The 16,462-nt window shown below is 33.2% G+C and overlaps 1 protein-coding gene and 1 non-coding gene across 2 annotated transcripts; one reads left to right on the plus strand and one right to left on the minus strand.

Moving 5' to 3' along the window:
- Window positions 1-358: 358 nt before the first annotated feature.
- On the plus strand, window positions 359-465 carry LOC133289695 (small nucleolar RNA R71). Its single transcript, XR_009748519.1, has one exon. It is a non-coding gene; the product is annotated as a small nucleolar RNA R71 (small nucleolar RNA).
- An 8,117-nt stretch (window positions 466-8,582) lies between these two features.
- LOC133289694 (calcium-dependent protein kinase 26-like) lies at window positions 8,583-16,221 on the minus strand. The gene is made up of 9 exons (XM_061487689.1): window positions 15,922-16,221; window positions 15,701-15,808; window positions 11,202-12,063; window positions 10,786-10,929; window positions 10,513-10,665; window positions 10,179-10,285; window positions 9,823-9,990; window positions 9,221-9,439; window positions 8,583-8,711 (listed from the first exon to the last, which is right to left on the minus strand). Exons 1-9 carry the CDS (start codon window positions 16,219-16,221, stop codon window positions 8,583-8,585), a joined length of 2,190 nt encoding a protein of 729 aa, XP_061343673.1.
- Between the last annotated feature and the right edge of the window lie 241 nt (window positions 16,222-16,462).

Consider the following 16,462-nt stretch of genomic DNA (forward strand, 5'->3'; position numbering starts at 1 on the left):
ATGAGCCTCTTCACAAATACCACATTTAATATTAGAATTAGAAACAAAAGAAACTTGAGAAAGATTAAATTTTTTATTAAGGGCATCTAATTGTTCTTGTTGTTTCTTGTGCATTTGTAGCATTTGTTCATTTTGGGCTAAGAGTGCATCATAGCCGTCAAGCTTCATAATTCCTGCTCTCTTTTGTGCAACTGGGGCAGTGGCATTGTCAAATTCCTGAGAAGTTAGAGATTCCAGTAACTCCAGCGCTTCCTCTGGAGTTTTTGTTTTCAGGGATCCTTCTGCAGCAGCATTCACCAGTGTTCTTGTGTTGGATGTCATCCCTTGGAAAAAGATTCTTGCCTTCTCCCTTGCTTCAATTCCATGTTGAGGACACTTCCTGAGTGTTCCTTTGAATCGTTCACAGGCCTCGTACAAAGACTCGCTTTCTTTTTGTTCAAAAGCAGTGATCTCCGCCTTGAGCCTTGCCATCTTTGAAGCTGAGAAAAATCTAGCCAATAATTTTCTTGCTAAGTCATCCCAATCGGTTATACTTCCTTCAGGTAAAGACTGCAGCCAATCTCTTGCGTCATCCTTCAGTGAGCATAGAAATAGCCTGAGCAAGATAACATCACGAGGAACTCCATTTACTTTTAATGTATCACAGTAAAGTAAGAAGTTATCGAGATGACTATAGGGGTTCTCCATGCTTCCTCCAGCGAACTATTCCAGTTGCAGCAGTGCCAACTTTAGTTCAAAGTTGTTAGCTTCTATGGTTGGTCTAACAATGCTTGCCGTCTGTGGAACTCGAGCTGGGGTCATGCAATCTCCCAACGTCCTTGGAGCGAGTTGATTGTTTTCTGCCATTGGTTCCTCCTTAGGTTCCGTCGAAGTTGAGGTTTATGTTTCCTTCGCTTTCTTTGCTTTTGCGTCCTTCCTAAGTTTCCTCTCTGTCTTTTCTATCTCAGGATCAAACTACAAGATTCGCGGGTTAAGAGTACCTCGCATAAACTAAGATTGAAAAGATGTGCAGAAAAAATAGAAAACGCAAAACAGAAAAAAAAATTTAAATATGCAGAAAATTGATAGAGAATTTTAATGCAGAAAAATATTTTTCAAGAATGTATAAAGTGCAGAAACTTAAAACGTCCAATCTAAAAGTTAATTAGATACTTCTAATGTTGAAGAATTCGATCCCCGACAGCGGCGCCAAAAACTTTATAGCGACTCGGCAAGTGCACCGATCGTGAAAGTAATAAAGTGTACTGAGTACGAGATCGTTCCCACGAGGATCAGAATTTTCAAGCACTAGTTCGCTAATTGCGTTTTAGTTGGACAATCAAAGGTTTGGTTTGAGAGAATTTAGATGAAAAGAGTTGTGGTTCAAAGAACTTAAAATTAAAAACAAGTAAAGGCATGCAATTTGAAAATTCAGAATTAAAAGGATGAATGAAGATGATGTTTGATTAAGATTTAAAACAAGCGTAGTTAAGGTTTCGACTTCCCCCAATATCCTCAATATGTTATGAATTAAACAGTCAAGAATCTGTTTCTTAATATATTGCCAGTAAATTCTATCTAAGTTAATTAGGGCTCAATTCCTTCTTACCCTAAATCTATGTAATCTTGAAAGAACTCTAGTTCCCCGATTATTCCCCAAGAAAACATGCATTAAGATCAAGAATTACAAAATTGCATAATTACCCTATGTCTATTCCTATTCCTATTCCTAGATCACAATGATTATGATAAATTATCAAGTCAAGGTTCATGCACCAACATCCCTATTGTCATACAATTCCCCAAAATTATTCTATAAGGAACAAACTCATAGAAAGCATTAAAAATAGATAATTTATTCAATTATAAAAAGAACAGGATTCAAAGACAATTTAATTCATAAACATAAAGATTCAATTGGGTTCCATCTACCCTTAACTACATAAAAGACTACTGTAGCATACTGAATTGAAAAACAATAATAAAGAAAAGAGAACCCCAAGCCTCCATTGGTGTGAAGTTGACTTGGTTCCTCAGTGTTCCAGCGCTCCGCAACACGATTCCTCCTCTGTGGCTTGAATGGTGAATAGGTTTCTGAATTGGTGTCTATGTCTGACCCCAAGCTCTTTATTTATAGCCATTGGAGGTTGTATCCTTCATTGCATCTCTTGCCGTATCCATATTAGATTTGTAATTGATTCTCCAATTGTTTCCTTTTTGCAATTAATATCTTGTGGATTGGTTGAGAGATTTGAGCTTTGAATCTTGTATAATCTTCCTTCAATCTTCTATGGTATCAGCTTTGATATGTTTCCGTATTAGTTCCATATCATAATTGGACAAATCTTCATTAAATCTCAGCAAATCTTGGTGCATATTTGCTGTCAGGTCTGTGTTTGGGCACTGAAGCGCGCTACAGGGCGCTTGAGCGCCCTGAATTGCTGAAAATTGTTGTTGCTGCCTGCCTGAGCGCGCTCGAGCGTGCTCCTTAAGTTCGAAATTATGTCTTCTTGGGCGCTTGAGCGTGCAACTGTGCGCTTGAGCGTCCTGATGTGCCCAATTTTGCTGTTTTTCCTGCTTCCAAACGCTCGAGCTTCCTCTTGTGCGTTTGAGCGTGCTTTCCTGGACCTTGAATTGTAGTATGTTGGTTTCCTTTGATCCATATTGAGCCGCTACTTCTTCGTCATGATTTCTTTAGCACTTTTAGCACCAATTCTTGTGGTTTTACCTTAAAAAATGCAATTTTTATCAAAACGTCAGCTCAATTTCCTATCTTATGACTTAAATGTATTAAAACCTTGAATTCCATGCATTCTACTACATAATTCTTATATAATTTAGCCTAAAAACATGGTAAACCAAAGGTTTATCAGTATTCCTTCCTATCTCTTTGTTCTTATTGTTCCATCCACAAAATAGGAATGTTTGATCCATTTCTTTCTCGAGAAACAGATCGAGTTTCGTCCTTTTCTCTTGGAAGTGAGTCGAGGAAATTTAATATATGACTTTTCTCTTCACCAAAGAAAGAGATGCACATTGTAGAGGACAACACAACCGCACAATAAAAAGAAGACAAGGAACAACGCAGAACTGAGCAACTCAACAAAGAGACGAGCATTGCACAAGACTGAAGAAGATATGAGTTATCCTCTTTTGATTTTTCAATTTTGCAACTTCCCTTTTTTTTCTTTTATTTGAATATGCATCATACAATTGTGGCTTCATAATAGCGAAAATGATATATTATTATACATTATTTCCTTTTCTAATTTATTTTTTATTTTTTATTTTTTTCATAATAGCAGGAGACAGCTGTATTAAATTTCCATCTATTATATACTTAAAAGGAGAACCAAAAAAACTGATGTGTCAAGCTCTAATGTAGTTTCAGCTTTGTGTTCACACTGTGTGTTCACACTTGCATGTCAATTTTAAAAAAAATTACATAATAAGTTTTTAATTAAATCAAAAATCGAAATTAAGAAATTAGTGGGAGAAATCTAATTAATGACCCGCTATCATTTTTACATTGGAACTGTAAGGTTTTTAATTGTTGTATTGGAAGATGGAAGGTTCTTTACTAATGTTACTTGAAAATAGAAAACTCATCATTTGATATTTTCTTAGAAACTTCAAACCATTCAGACGCTTATTCTTCTACCTCCTGTATGTTCCTTACAAAAAAATAATTATTTATTATTATTTTGTAAATCTAATTGTATAAATGAAAGTTCATCTCTGAGATAAAATATAAAAACCTAGATGCAACTATAAGAGCCTTTTTTGTGGATAAATATAAAAATCTACTACATGCTAATAGTGAGAGGCGATCCCACAACATATTTTTATAATTAAATTAAAATTTCTTCTTTCTTCTTTTATAATTAAATTCCTAAATCTGATTTTGATTTTTGTAAATATAAATTTGTAAAATTTCAAATACAAACGACACAAATATTTGCAAAAATAATTATTTATTATTATTTTTTAAATCTGATTGTAAAAACGAAAGTCCATCTTTTAGATAAAATATAAAAACCAAAATGTGACTATAAGAACATTTTTTGTGGATAAATATAAAAATCTACTGCATGCTGATAGTTAGAGGTGCTAAACTGGGCTCGGCTAGGGGTGTAAATGGGCCAGGCCGGCCTACAGGGGCCTATGATCTGGCCTACGAAAAGCCTGTTCTGGCCTGGCCTACGAGGTAATTAGAATATGTCAAGGCTTGTATATGAGCCTGTTTAGAAACAAGGCCGTAGGCTAAAAATAAAATGCCTGGCCTGTAGGCCGGCCTATTTAATATTAAAATAAAAAAATATTTTACATATTTATTTATTTATTCTAAAAGTTAGATAACCTAATTGCTTTTGTTTTAGTATGCGCCGCTCTTCTCACTCACACTATCACCCAATTTCTTCGATCCCATTTTCTCTCAAGTCAGCAAGTTGAAGTTCCTCACCGTCGATCACCTATCTGTTCTCACTGCCGTTCATGTTTGATTTGTTGCCTGTTCACCACCACAACATCTTCGTCGATTTCGATTTTTGTGATTTATCAAGGTATACAAACCCTAACCCACAAACCATTTCTCTGTCGGTATGTCCCTGCTTCATACACTGTTCGATTTTCATGCACTGATCAATTGCATTTGCTATGTTGATGCAGAAGTGGTTTGGCTTTCAATAGATTAGGTGCTCACAGTGATTTCCCAAAAGCAAAAGGCAGCCTTGAGGGTTTTTCTCTTTGGATTTGCGTTCACCAAGCACCAGGTACTGCTTTTTTTCTTTTCTTTTTTCCCCTAAGAAAGGTGCAAGTAATGTGCTTATGCATGTTTTTCTTTGTTGCCTCTGTTTCTTTTTATCACCTAAATGTACAATTTTTAGATCTTTGTGAAGCTTACTTTGAGATATTTTATTGTTTCTTTGTTGCCCCTGTTTCTTTTTATAACTGACGTGTACAATTTTTAGATCTTTGTGAAGCTTACTTTGAGATAGTTCGCTGTTTATTTGTCTCCTTTTTTTGTATTTCTTATGGATATAACTGATGTGTTTCAAAAAATTATAAATTTATATGCTTATCATGCATTCCTTCCTAATACAAATTTTAGTGTTAACTTATATATAACTTCAGTTTTTTTTTAATTTAAATTTTAGATCATAAGCTGAGGTTTGAAGTTGTATTGCCAGAGTCCCACTTCTATGTTAATGTTTAAGCATTATAGTTGTTTTGTAAATGAGGTTCTGATATGAATAATCGGTTAATGAGGTTAGGAATTAGGATAAGGGTCTAGAACATAGAACTCTGTAGCAGAGAAATCATGGATGCCAATTTTCCATATGGTATGTCCATTTCTTGTTCTTGTGTATGTTCTTTTTTGGGAGTGTGAAATTGAAATGAGCTTTATGTATCAAATGAGTTATGAAATGGGATATTTAATATTTTGAATTAATTTGTATTACATTAATTATTTATTTTAACCTAAAACACAAAAACAAAAATCGGTTCATTCTAAACTGCTTTAAATTATATTAGATTGAATCAGATTTAAATTTAGAAACAAACTAGTTAGATAATAAAAATATGACTCAAAATTCTGTATTTATATAAACAAGGAAGATGATAAACAATATATTTTGTTTTTTTCCAAAAAGATAAACACGTTGATGTTTCTTTTCAAAGTTTCATGGACTCAGCTGAACTAAGATTTTCGAATGAATGAAAAAGATACATGTTGGCAAAGATATTCGACATTGTGTGTCTTTTAGCAAATTTGGACTTTCTAACATTTTGTGCACTCGTTGGTAAAGAGACACCTATATAAAGCTGAATGGAATGGAATAGACTGGACTCTTAAGGTGTTAGTCACTAAATGTATTGCTCTGAATGTAATAGATTGATTCTTAAGTTTGTGTTAGTTTCTTGTATTTTTTTATTCAAGTTTGTCTGCGTTATATGTTTTGCAGGTGACAAGGTTTTTACCTCACTCACTCTAATGAACATAACTTTATTTTGCAAGAAGATGATGTTTCATAGATTCAAAAAGTGAAAATGTATCAAAGTAAGAGGAAGATAAGAAGGCTCACTAGAAGATTGTGACATGCTAAGAAAAATTCAATCTTTGTTGTCATGAATTTTTATAATCTGTGTTCTTGCTTAAAAATATGTTGTAGAATTTTTATAATTTGGACCCATGCTAGAAATATTGTTTAATGAATGAGATATTTCATTTTTTTTAAAAATTTAATTTGCAATATGGTATGCCTAAAATGCCTCACAGGCCATGTAGGCTTTTTATTTTTTAATAATAGGGCAGACTTTGCCTTTAAACTAAGCCTTTGATAGGCTCATAGGCCAGATAGGCTCAACATTTTTTTGTGTAGGCCTAGGCCATAAAGGTCAAAGCATGCCCTACCCTGGCCTATTTACACCCCTAGGCTCGGCCCAAAGAGCCGGTCCACCAACACATTTTTATAATTAAATTAAAATTTCTTCCTTCTTCTTTTATAATTAAATTCCTAAATCTGATTTTAATTTTTGTAAATACAAATTTACAAAATTCAAAATACTAATGACACAAATCCTTACAAAAAATAATTATTTATATAAAATATTGATAGTTAAAGGTTGCAAACTGATCTTGGCCCAGAGGGCCTGCCCGCCCCGCTGCCAACACGTTTTAATAATTAAATTAAAATTTTACTATTCTTCTTTTATAATTAAATTCCAAATTCAGATTCAATTTTTGTAAATACAAATTTATAAAATTCCAAATACTAACGACACAAATCCCTGCAAAAAAATAATTATTTATTATTATTTTGTAAATTTAATTATAATAAATTTAATTATATGACTCATACATGACTATTTGGTTAATTTTCTTTCAAATGCCTTTCAGACAATTTGTTTGGGTTCTAAAAAAAAATAACCCATTTTTTTTTGCTGAGACTATTACTTCTGGGTGTTAACATATTAACGTAATTTATTTAACGAGCATTTGCATTTTGTATCGTAGGCATAAATATGATGGTAGAAGATGATGTCTTTGGTAATGCATAAACATAAGAAATCACATGTTTGGTATGTGTTGAACTCATCCCTCCAATGATTGCTACAGAATGACACTGAATTAATAGCATTTTCTTATTATAGGTACAAGCTGATCTTTTAATTCCATATTTGCTTGGTCTGTTTGTTACCTTGATTTTATTGGTGGCTGTTATAGTTAGCAATAAGTTGTATGCATTTTTCTTTTTTTAGCCATCCTCATTTTAACATAATCTACTATGGCGTATTTATTTTTTACATAACTCATCGAGTAGATAACTATATTTGATTTGCATAATATTGATCACTCTGGATAGCATATTTTTGTTTATGGTTGATATTTGCAAAGTTCTGTGTCAAAGTTGTAATTTTTTCCACCTGAATTATAAAACAAGATTGCAACACAGTTTTTGTAAGTATAAGGTTTGTAGTGCGATTAACCAACCACGACGGACGACAAAATTTTTGATCTTTTTTATCGTGCATCGCGCGGTTAATATACTAGTATAATGGAAAGCATTACAACTTAATTTTTACCCAATTCTATCCTTTTGAATAGCAAATATTATACATTGGAGAATAGCATATACCTACAAATTGACCAGAGTTCAGTGTATCTTCCGTTGTCCTTATCAAAAGGCTTTACATAGAAGTCAAAAACCCTACATGGGATGTTTCCCTATATAAAGCAGAATACGTATGCAGGGAATAATTCGATTAATATACAAACAACATGTATGTTTGGTCTTTTTTTGTGCTTTCTTCCTGAGCCACGAGATTTTTTTTTTCTTGGTGAAATGAGAATAAAATTATTATTCGAAAAATTATTGAGATGATGATACCATGGCTATAAGTTATAACATTGTGTTTGGATCATATAAGGTAATGTTTCAATCGGCGAATTTGGAAAAGTTAGCAATTTTTCATTTCGTTCTTCAAATTAGACTTCCAAATCCAGATAACCAAAATTTGGCCTTAAATCTTTAGCCTTGCAGCAAATTCAGATTTGAATTTATTTTAATTTTCCACTTTATAGATAGGTTGTTTTACATCACAATTCATATCCACCATTTAGAGGCGAGATAGAAATATAATCCAAATTGTGATTTTTTTACATTAGGCAAGACATTATAACAATACTTTGAACCCTAAGTGATGAACATGACAGGCCCCATTTGAAAAGCTCCCTCTACCAACTCGATAGTCAAGTCACTCTTTCATCAGTTCATGTTAAACTTGTTGAGATGAATTGTCCTTCTCTAAAAAGATGCATTCAATTCTCCTATATAAATGCTGGTGTGAATGAAAAATGTCACCAAGTCAAAAATCAAAGACTAAATTGCCAAGATCATGTTTTCCTCTATGATTTACATAAAATGGCAAAACCCAAGAAACAAACCTATCAACATTTTTAAAGAATAATAACCATTGATTACCAAAAAACAAAAAATAGAATAATAGCTATTGGCTAAGCTATTTAAGAGGAACTAAATTCACCACCCCGCAGGGAAATGCTAAGTTAACAAAAGCAAGAAAAACGTATCCACTTTTTCTTAACATACTGAGAGTGCCTCCATAAATCCAATGCTAAAACTAGTGTTATCCTTTAGACCGCTACTACCTAAATCTGCATTGCCTCTCTGCATCATAGCCACGAATTCATTGTAGTCTATTCGGCTATCCTGAAATGGTAAAACATGAACATAACAACATCGTCAAAATATGAATGAAATTTGGAATTCCAGTGCAGCATAATCTTTGTTTAACATAACTAAAAATCATGCAAGCCACACCAAACACATTACATGAGAATAAAAAATCAGAACAGAGAAAGAATGGTTCAGAATGTTAAATAAATTTTCATTCAATTGGTATTAAGTTTCAATTTGATCAGGAACACCAACATGAGATCACTTATAACAATGCTACCCCGTTCAATTCTTTTTTTTGGTTGGTTCTTCCTTCTTAGGTGAATTTAAGTAGAAGATCTATCAATATTCAATTTACCTGGTAGAGAGATATAATATAAAATCATTAATGTAACCCCCCACCTGACAACTAAAGTTTTAAGTTAATTGGATCTTTTACACTACCAAATTACGTTAAGGGCATCCTATTCTTGAAGCGTTATGGATTCATTCATCAGATAACATAGCATGCATTAAATTACGTTACTGTAAAATGTACGCACATTATTCTGATCAGCTTCTCGGATCATTTCCTCCAAGAGGACATCCTGCGTGCCAAATTCTTCACAAGCTTGAAGCTTACCTTGAGTGATGTGGCCACTATCGTCTTTATCAAAATATGAGAATGCGTCAACAAAATGATCTTCCATATCAACTTTGTTTAAATGCAATGTTGCATCTATGAATTCTCCATAGTCTATTGTACCACTGTTATCAACATCCTGCAATCAGAAACAAAAGTGGGACAAATGGATTATAACAATGTGCTAGTAGAAGTGATTTATTATAATATTTTTTTGATTGTTATTTATTATTATACTTTTCGCTACTTTGTATAAACATGTTTCAAGAAATGATTACAAAGAGCTTTCCTTGCAAGATTAATCATAAACAAACACTTATCATAATCTTGGTCAAGTTACAACATGAACAAATCAAGTCCAATAGGACTACTCCTACTAACATAATAAGAAGTCCTAAAGCAATAAGAATCCTAATATTCTAACAGGAGAAAATGTTTGGCCAAACCAAAATAAAGGGTACAAAATATAGGTTTATTTTGTGACGTTAAGGAAATTAAAGAAAATTCTGAAGTAATACTTACAGCTTGCATTAGATCGAAAATTTCAGATCCCCTGAGATTAGCACCAAACATTTTCAGTCCAACCTTGAGTTCTTCAAAACTTATTTGACCATTGTTGTCAGTATCTATCTTCTTAAACATTTCTTTCAATCCAAAAATTTCTTCTTCAGAAAGATTCTGTGCAATAATCTTCACAGAACAATATGGAAAATATTAAAAGAGCATAATTTGATGATTCCAAATTGAATTTAAGATGTTGACATATTCAACTTTGCAAATAAAAGTCAATATATAACAATCTACTAGTCATCATTCCCAAAAGAGTGGAAAACATATATTCTCATGGGACACAGTTATGTAATGGAAAGATTACTTACTGTAAAAGCCGTTTTCTTGAGCTTTTTCATTAAAGAAAACTGCTTCAGGCGACTCAAAGCTGCAGAATCAAGAGGCGCACCTCCATCAACCTGAAACCAAGGGTGACCTGCAAAGAAAAGGAACATGATCACTTACAAGATGGTAACAAAACCTCAAGTTCTATGATATTGTCACAACTACAATTAGTACTCACAAGTCAGAAAGTCTGGCAATACAATGCAGATTTTTTCGTCCAAAATATTTAAAAATACAATAAATTTGTTCTTAGGGTGTGTGTTTGAAAAAACTGAAAGATTAGCAGTACAGTGATTTTATTCATAAACTGAAACTTACGAAGAACTTCATCAACTGTTATCCTTTGTTTAGGATCTCTAACAAGCATCTTCCTAATCAAGTCTTTTGCACTTTCAGATATATTCAGCCAAGGATCTGAAGAGAAATTAAGATCACCATGCAATACATTCCAATATATTTCTCGCTCTGTTCCTATTACCAAGGAACAAAATAAAAAATCTCAATTTTTAGAACCAGAAGAAACCTATAAGGAAATAGAAATTAAACAAAATGATTGGATCATCAAGGGAAAGACATCTTAAGAACTCTTACCACCCCAAAATGGAGGTGTTCCGCATAAGAGAATGTATATGATCACACCAGCACTCCAGACATCAGCTTCTGGGCCATAACGTTTGCCTAGAACTTCAGGTGCTATATAAAAAGGACTTCCAACCGGATCCTTGAAAACATCTCCTGTAAATGAAGATTGTTAGTGACAAACACTCATAGCAATCATATAATTATGACAATGCAAAAAAAATATATATATTTGTTTTGTCAAACTTGTTATATTTAGGGAAGCATCAATAAGAATTCAATTCTTCAGGAAAGCTTTGCATGTTCTCATATCAAATTAATTATCTGTTACTACAACAAATATGACTCACATCATTAGTTAGTACATCATAAACAATTAGGGATAGATTTTAATTGAACAAGGGGGAAAAAGGAAAAGAAAATCGAACCTGGTTTAAAGAAAACAGACAATCCAAAATCTATTGCCTTAAGGGTGGAGTCTTCATGGCCATTAACGAAAAGAAAATTCTCAGGCTTAAGATCAAGATGTATTACTCCAAGGGCGTGGCAATCCTTAACAACACTAACTATAGTCCTTGCAAGTTTAGCTGCCTTTCTTTCCGTGTAATATCCCTTTCCCACAATCCTATCATAAAGCTCACCCCCTTCACATAATTCCATAACGACATGAACCGAAACAGCATCCTCATAAGCCCCTTTAATGGAAACAACATTGGGAATACCTGCCAAGTGATGCATTATCTGAATCTCCCTCCTCACATCCTCCACATCATCATCTGTCACCATTTTTTCTTTAGGAATGGACTTGCAGGCATACTTGTTCCCAGTAGCTTTCTCCCAACAAAGGAAAGTGGTTCCATAATGTCCTTGCCCAAGTTCTGGTCCCAGATTGTAGTACTCCTTAAGATAACCCGTTTTTCTCTGCAAAACCGAATCTACTTGAAGCCCAGCAATTGATTGCATCTTAACATTATGGAACTTTTCTCGTTTTGCTGGCTCTGCTGGTCTAGTATGTTCCTTCTGCCTAACTGGCTCTAGTACAATGGTGTTCTGTTCCACGTGCTTTATTTGTTCCTCTGAAGGTTTATTGCTCTCTTTATCTGTTGTCTGCTGCACCTGCTTCATCTCCTTGTTGTCAAATTTCACTACCTCAAGAGGCTTTTGATGAACAGTCTCTGGATCATTTGGATTTGGCCTTTTACTCACAAGTGAAGGTGCACAATAAATTTCTACGTGGTTTAGGGTAATATGCTGCTTAAGAACATGTGTAATATGCTGCTTAAGGAAAACCTGCAACCAGTGAAAATATATAAATAATTATGACTACAGAGTTGTTTAAAAAACAATTAACTTTAAAGATAACTATAACTATAAGCAGAAAACAACTACAAATAATTCTGTCAATCACTAAGGAGCCTAGCTAGTTCAAGTTTAATAAGGTTTCTATGTCAAAGCCATTAAAAAAGAGGGGGGGAGTGGAGGTTTCTCGACAGTAAATCATCTTTATCTTTGGCCCTCACAACTATTCTCAATATAGGTAAACAGTACATAACAGTCTGCATCAGCATGTATGTTTAATCTTAACATAGGTTTTATAACAGTCTCTCTCTATAGCACACTACAACGGACAAAGAAAAAGGGTATAAAACCTACAGCAGAAAGAAGCTGCCTTGTGTTTGTATCCCAAAGTCGTAAATAGCTGTCCAGTCCTAGAAAAAAAAGATCATTGTATGAGCATAAGTGGTGGGCAAGGCAAACAAAGTTGATAATAGGAACTTCATATATTTTTATTACACGAAGAAATGATGAATCACTTTTATACAGAAAAAAAGTGAAACAAAAACTACACGCCTAGTACTTTTTGGATGAAATGAGGTTAACAGAAGATTCTAAATAGGATTCAGAAAACAAAAATTATTTTGGAAACAGCTATAAAACAAATTTTAGTGAACCAGACTGCATGAGAAAACCCCAGTATAATTTAAAGAATGTGAAACATACGAAGGGAAAACACAGACTAATGCTCACCACATGAAGCTATCACAGGTAGCTCAGTGTGCCTGACTATAGATCTGATACTTCCAGAGCATTTTCCAGAAAAACATGCTAGCATTTTTCCTGTAATAAAATTATTTGTTAAAATAATAACAAAACAAACTCATTCAAAAAGGTCAACTAAAAGACAATAGAATATATATATATATATATATATGTATATATGAGGTAGGATCCTTTGACACCGGTGTCAAATTTCAATTTTGACACCTCATCTGAGAGCCGTTAGATCAAAAAAGATCAACGACTCAGATTTGCAAGCATGTGACACCATTGATCTTTTTTGATCTAACGAAGATGAGGTGTCAAAATTGAAATTTGACACCGGTGTCAAAGGATCCTACCTCTATATATATATATATATATATATATATATAAAGTTCATAATACGTAGAAGTTACAGCTTAATGCATTTGCACCAGTTGACAACCAATTGTCTAAATAGTAGCAACACATGTCTAATTGCACGAGATTGAACATTTGGAGGCTATATGAAAATCACAAAACTTAAGCAATGTAAAAATATTTTTGATAGAAAGGATGCTTTGCTGCAGAAAATCCTACATAGTGTTCTAAATCCCAAAAACGGATCATTCAACCCCAACAGAAAAGATTTTCCCATTTCATTGCAACGATCGCTTCTGTGGCAGATTAAAACAAAGGAATGTTTAGTGCAGCGAAGATTTAGCCTTAGACTTCAAAATCGGGCAAAAGACAATGGCAAAGATAATAAAAAGAGGTCAATGAGTGATAACAATTCTGATCCGAAGAGAGCAAATATTGAAGTAGGTGAAATATTCATAAGTGATACAAGCCCTCCCTCAAGTGATTTTCTTCATGTATTTGATGAATTGGACTTCAGGGGCGTTCTAATGATAAAAGAATCGTTGAGATCTTTCAATCTCCATAGACTTGAATCTTCTCAGGTAATAAAATTAATTTGCACATTATTTATATAATCGTTTGTGTTCTTTATTAGTTCTTGAAGTATAGAAAAAATCGTTTTTCGTTTCCTATTTTATTTTATTTATTTATTTGGCAAAATGTGACTACGTGATGTCTTTTTCAATTGGTTTCTTTAATACTGTCCTACAGGTAGAGCAGAATAAATCCAAGAAGCTGGATAAGAGGGATGCCAAACTTTTAAGGACTAAGGTAAGCCTTTTAAGAACAATTTTTCCTAAACTCCAATTAGAAATTGTGTAAAATGTATTTCTTGAAACTTACTTTTTTTTTTCAGCCAGGAACCTTTTGATTAATTCACTTTGAGGTGTATTAGTTGATAAATTATTCTTACATTGATGTGCTTTTGAGTCAAAACACAGCCGAAATATGTTTGTCAGCCATGATTCTGTTCTCCATTGATTCATAGTTTTATTTTTATAGTGAGACATATATAACTCCATAAGCCTTGTGGAATGGGCATCAATATATTCTTGTATCTACCTAGCACATACCTGATCTTTATTTTTGTTTTGAGTCTCCTAACCGGTTCACCCTTTTTGGACTAGTTCGGTTCGAGTACTGTCGAATCTTATAGAGGGGCAGTTTCCTAAGACCATTTTTTTTCATTCCCAGGGCTCTAATTGATCTTTATTTTTGTTTATTGAATTGGGGTATGCCATCATTTCAATCTGCTTATGTTGTAGTTAGGCCGATTGAAAAAGCAATGGTGATAACATATTAACGAATATTTGTGAATGGTTTGAGAGATTCTTCAGAAAATTATTTTATTTATTTAAAATTTATAATCATTATTTATGAAAATAAGAAATTGCAATCCCTAGTCTATCTGATATTGCGAAACATACAAATCAAATTATGGTTTTTGATTTGATTTGTATGTTTCCTAACGTGGGATCGTAATTTCCTATTTCCATAATTACTGATTGTAAATCTTAGATAAAAAAAATAAGGGTGCTGAGAAATTTCTCAAAACATTCATAAATCCTTGTTAATATGATCGATTAATTTTTGAAATTCTTTCCATTTTAGTTGAGATCCTTTTACAATAGAAAGGGTACCGAAGCTTTAATTGTTGGGAGTGTAATTGGATTGTGATGAAGATGTGAATTTGTCTTGGATTGTGAAAGGATAAGAGAGAGAGACTAGAGGAGTTGGAAGTTTTCAAATAACTTGCCACTAACCAAAACTTTCTATTTTTTTTTATAACAAAATCTTCCTATTTTTTAGGTAAGATTTGGCCAAAGATATTTTGTTATTATTATTTTGTATAAATTTTTGGGATAAGCTATTCTACTTTTTTTTCCCTACCTTTTCCTATTACTTCTCAATATCATTATATCATAATCTCAATAAGAGAAATAAATGGTAAAAGTAGTTAAGATTCTGATATAATGATCTTGAAAAATAATAAGCAAAGATAAACATAAAAGATAGGTAGAATAACTCATACCTAGATTTTTATAATGGTGTTGAATTGGGGTATGCCATCATTCCAGCCTTCTTTGTTTGCCAAGAAGATAGCATCAATTTTTTTTACTTTCATAATCAATCTAAATTTTTCCAATGCAGTTTTCAGTGTTTGCCATCAGTTATTTTCACAAGCAGAAAATGAGATCTAGGGTTTCATTAAAGTTGAATGAATAGAGTATATGGAAAAATCATATGTCAAGTTGGTAGTTAGTCTACACAGATGATTTTTAAAAAAACTAACTAAATGTGCTTCTATGTTTGAACAGTGATGATTTTCTGTCATCATGAGTTGTATTTATTCTTCGAATATCCGTAATAGATGCATCTCTGCATGCAGGACTTGTTTTGTTGAATCCTAATTCATGGGTTATTAGACATCAAAAATCTATTTCTTCGTTTATTTTAGGATTTGAGAAAATCTGCTGATTAAAATTACCTGATGGTTGTTGGTGCCAGCAACAAATTTTCGATGGTCATCTTTCCTTAGAAATGTAGCAGCTGTGAACCAGGTAGGTGTAAATATACCAAGGCTGTTCTTAGGAGGCTGCATAGGTTAAAAGGATTTGTAAAATCAAGCACAAGAAAAAAAAGTGATCTCTAGTAAAAGATAAACTGGGGAAATATAAACTAATAATTATTAAAAAAGATGACTATTACAATGGTGTTCTGTTCCACGTGCTTTATTTGTTCCTCTGAAGGTTTATTGCTCTCTTTATCTGTTGTCTGCTTCATCTCCTTATTGTCAAATTTCACTACCTCAGGAGGCTTTTGATGAACAGTATCTGGATCATTTGGATTTGCCCTTTTACTCACAAGTGAAGGTGCACAAGAAATTTCCACGTAGTCATGTGAAACCCCTTCAATCGTTTGCTGTGACCAACAACAGAATGAACTCGAAAGAAACGAGGGCAATACTCCATCTTTCGAGTTTCTCGATCCAACACAATTGTTTCCCATCTTACACCGATCACTGCCTCAGCATAAGCATATAAGAAACAATAACCAAACGAAGCCCCGAAATAGTATTCGATTTTCTGCACCAACCTCGCTATTATATATAGTGAAAAAGATGATACCATAATTGCTGAATGAGACTGATGATACCATAACGTGTGAAATAAAAATCTCTCAAAGATTTTACCAAAAAAAAACAAAATCTCTCAAAGATGTTTCCAAAAAATTAAAAAAAATATAAAAA

Source organism: Gastrolobium bilobum, unplaced genomic scaffold, assembly GCF_033153095.1.
Source record: "Gastrolobium bilobum isolate Gb01-03AN ecotype WA unplaced genomic scaffold, APGP_CSIRO_Gbil_v1 utg129658, whole genome shotgun sequence".
Taxonomy (NCBI): Eukaryota; Viridiplantae; Streptophyta; class Magnoliopsida; order Fabales; family Fabaceae; genus Gastrolobium; species Gastrolobium bilobum.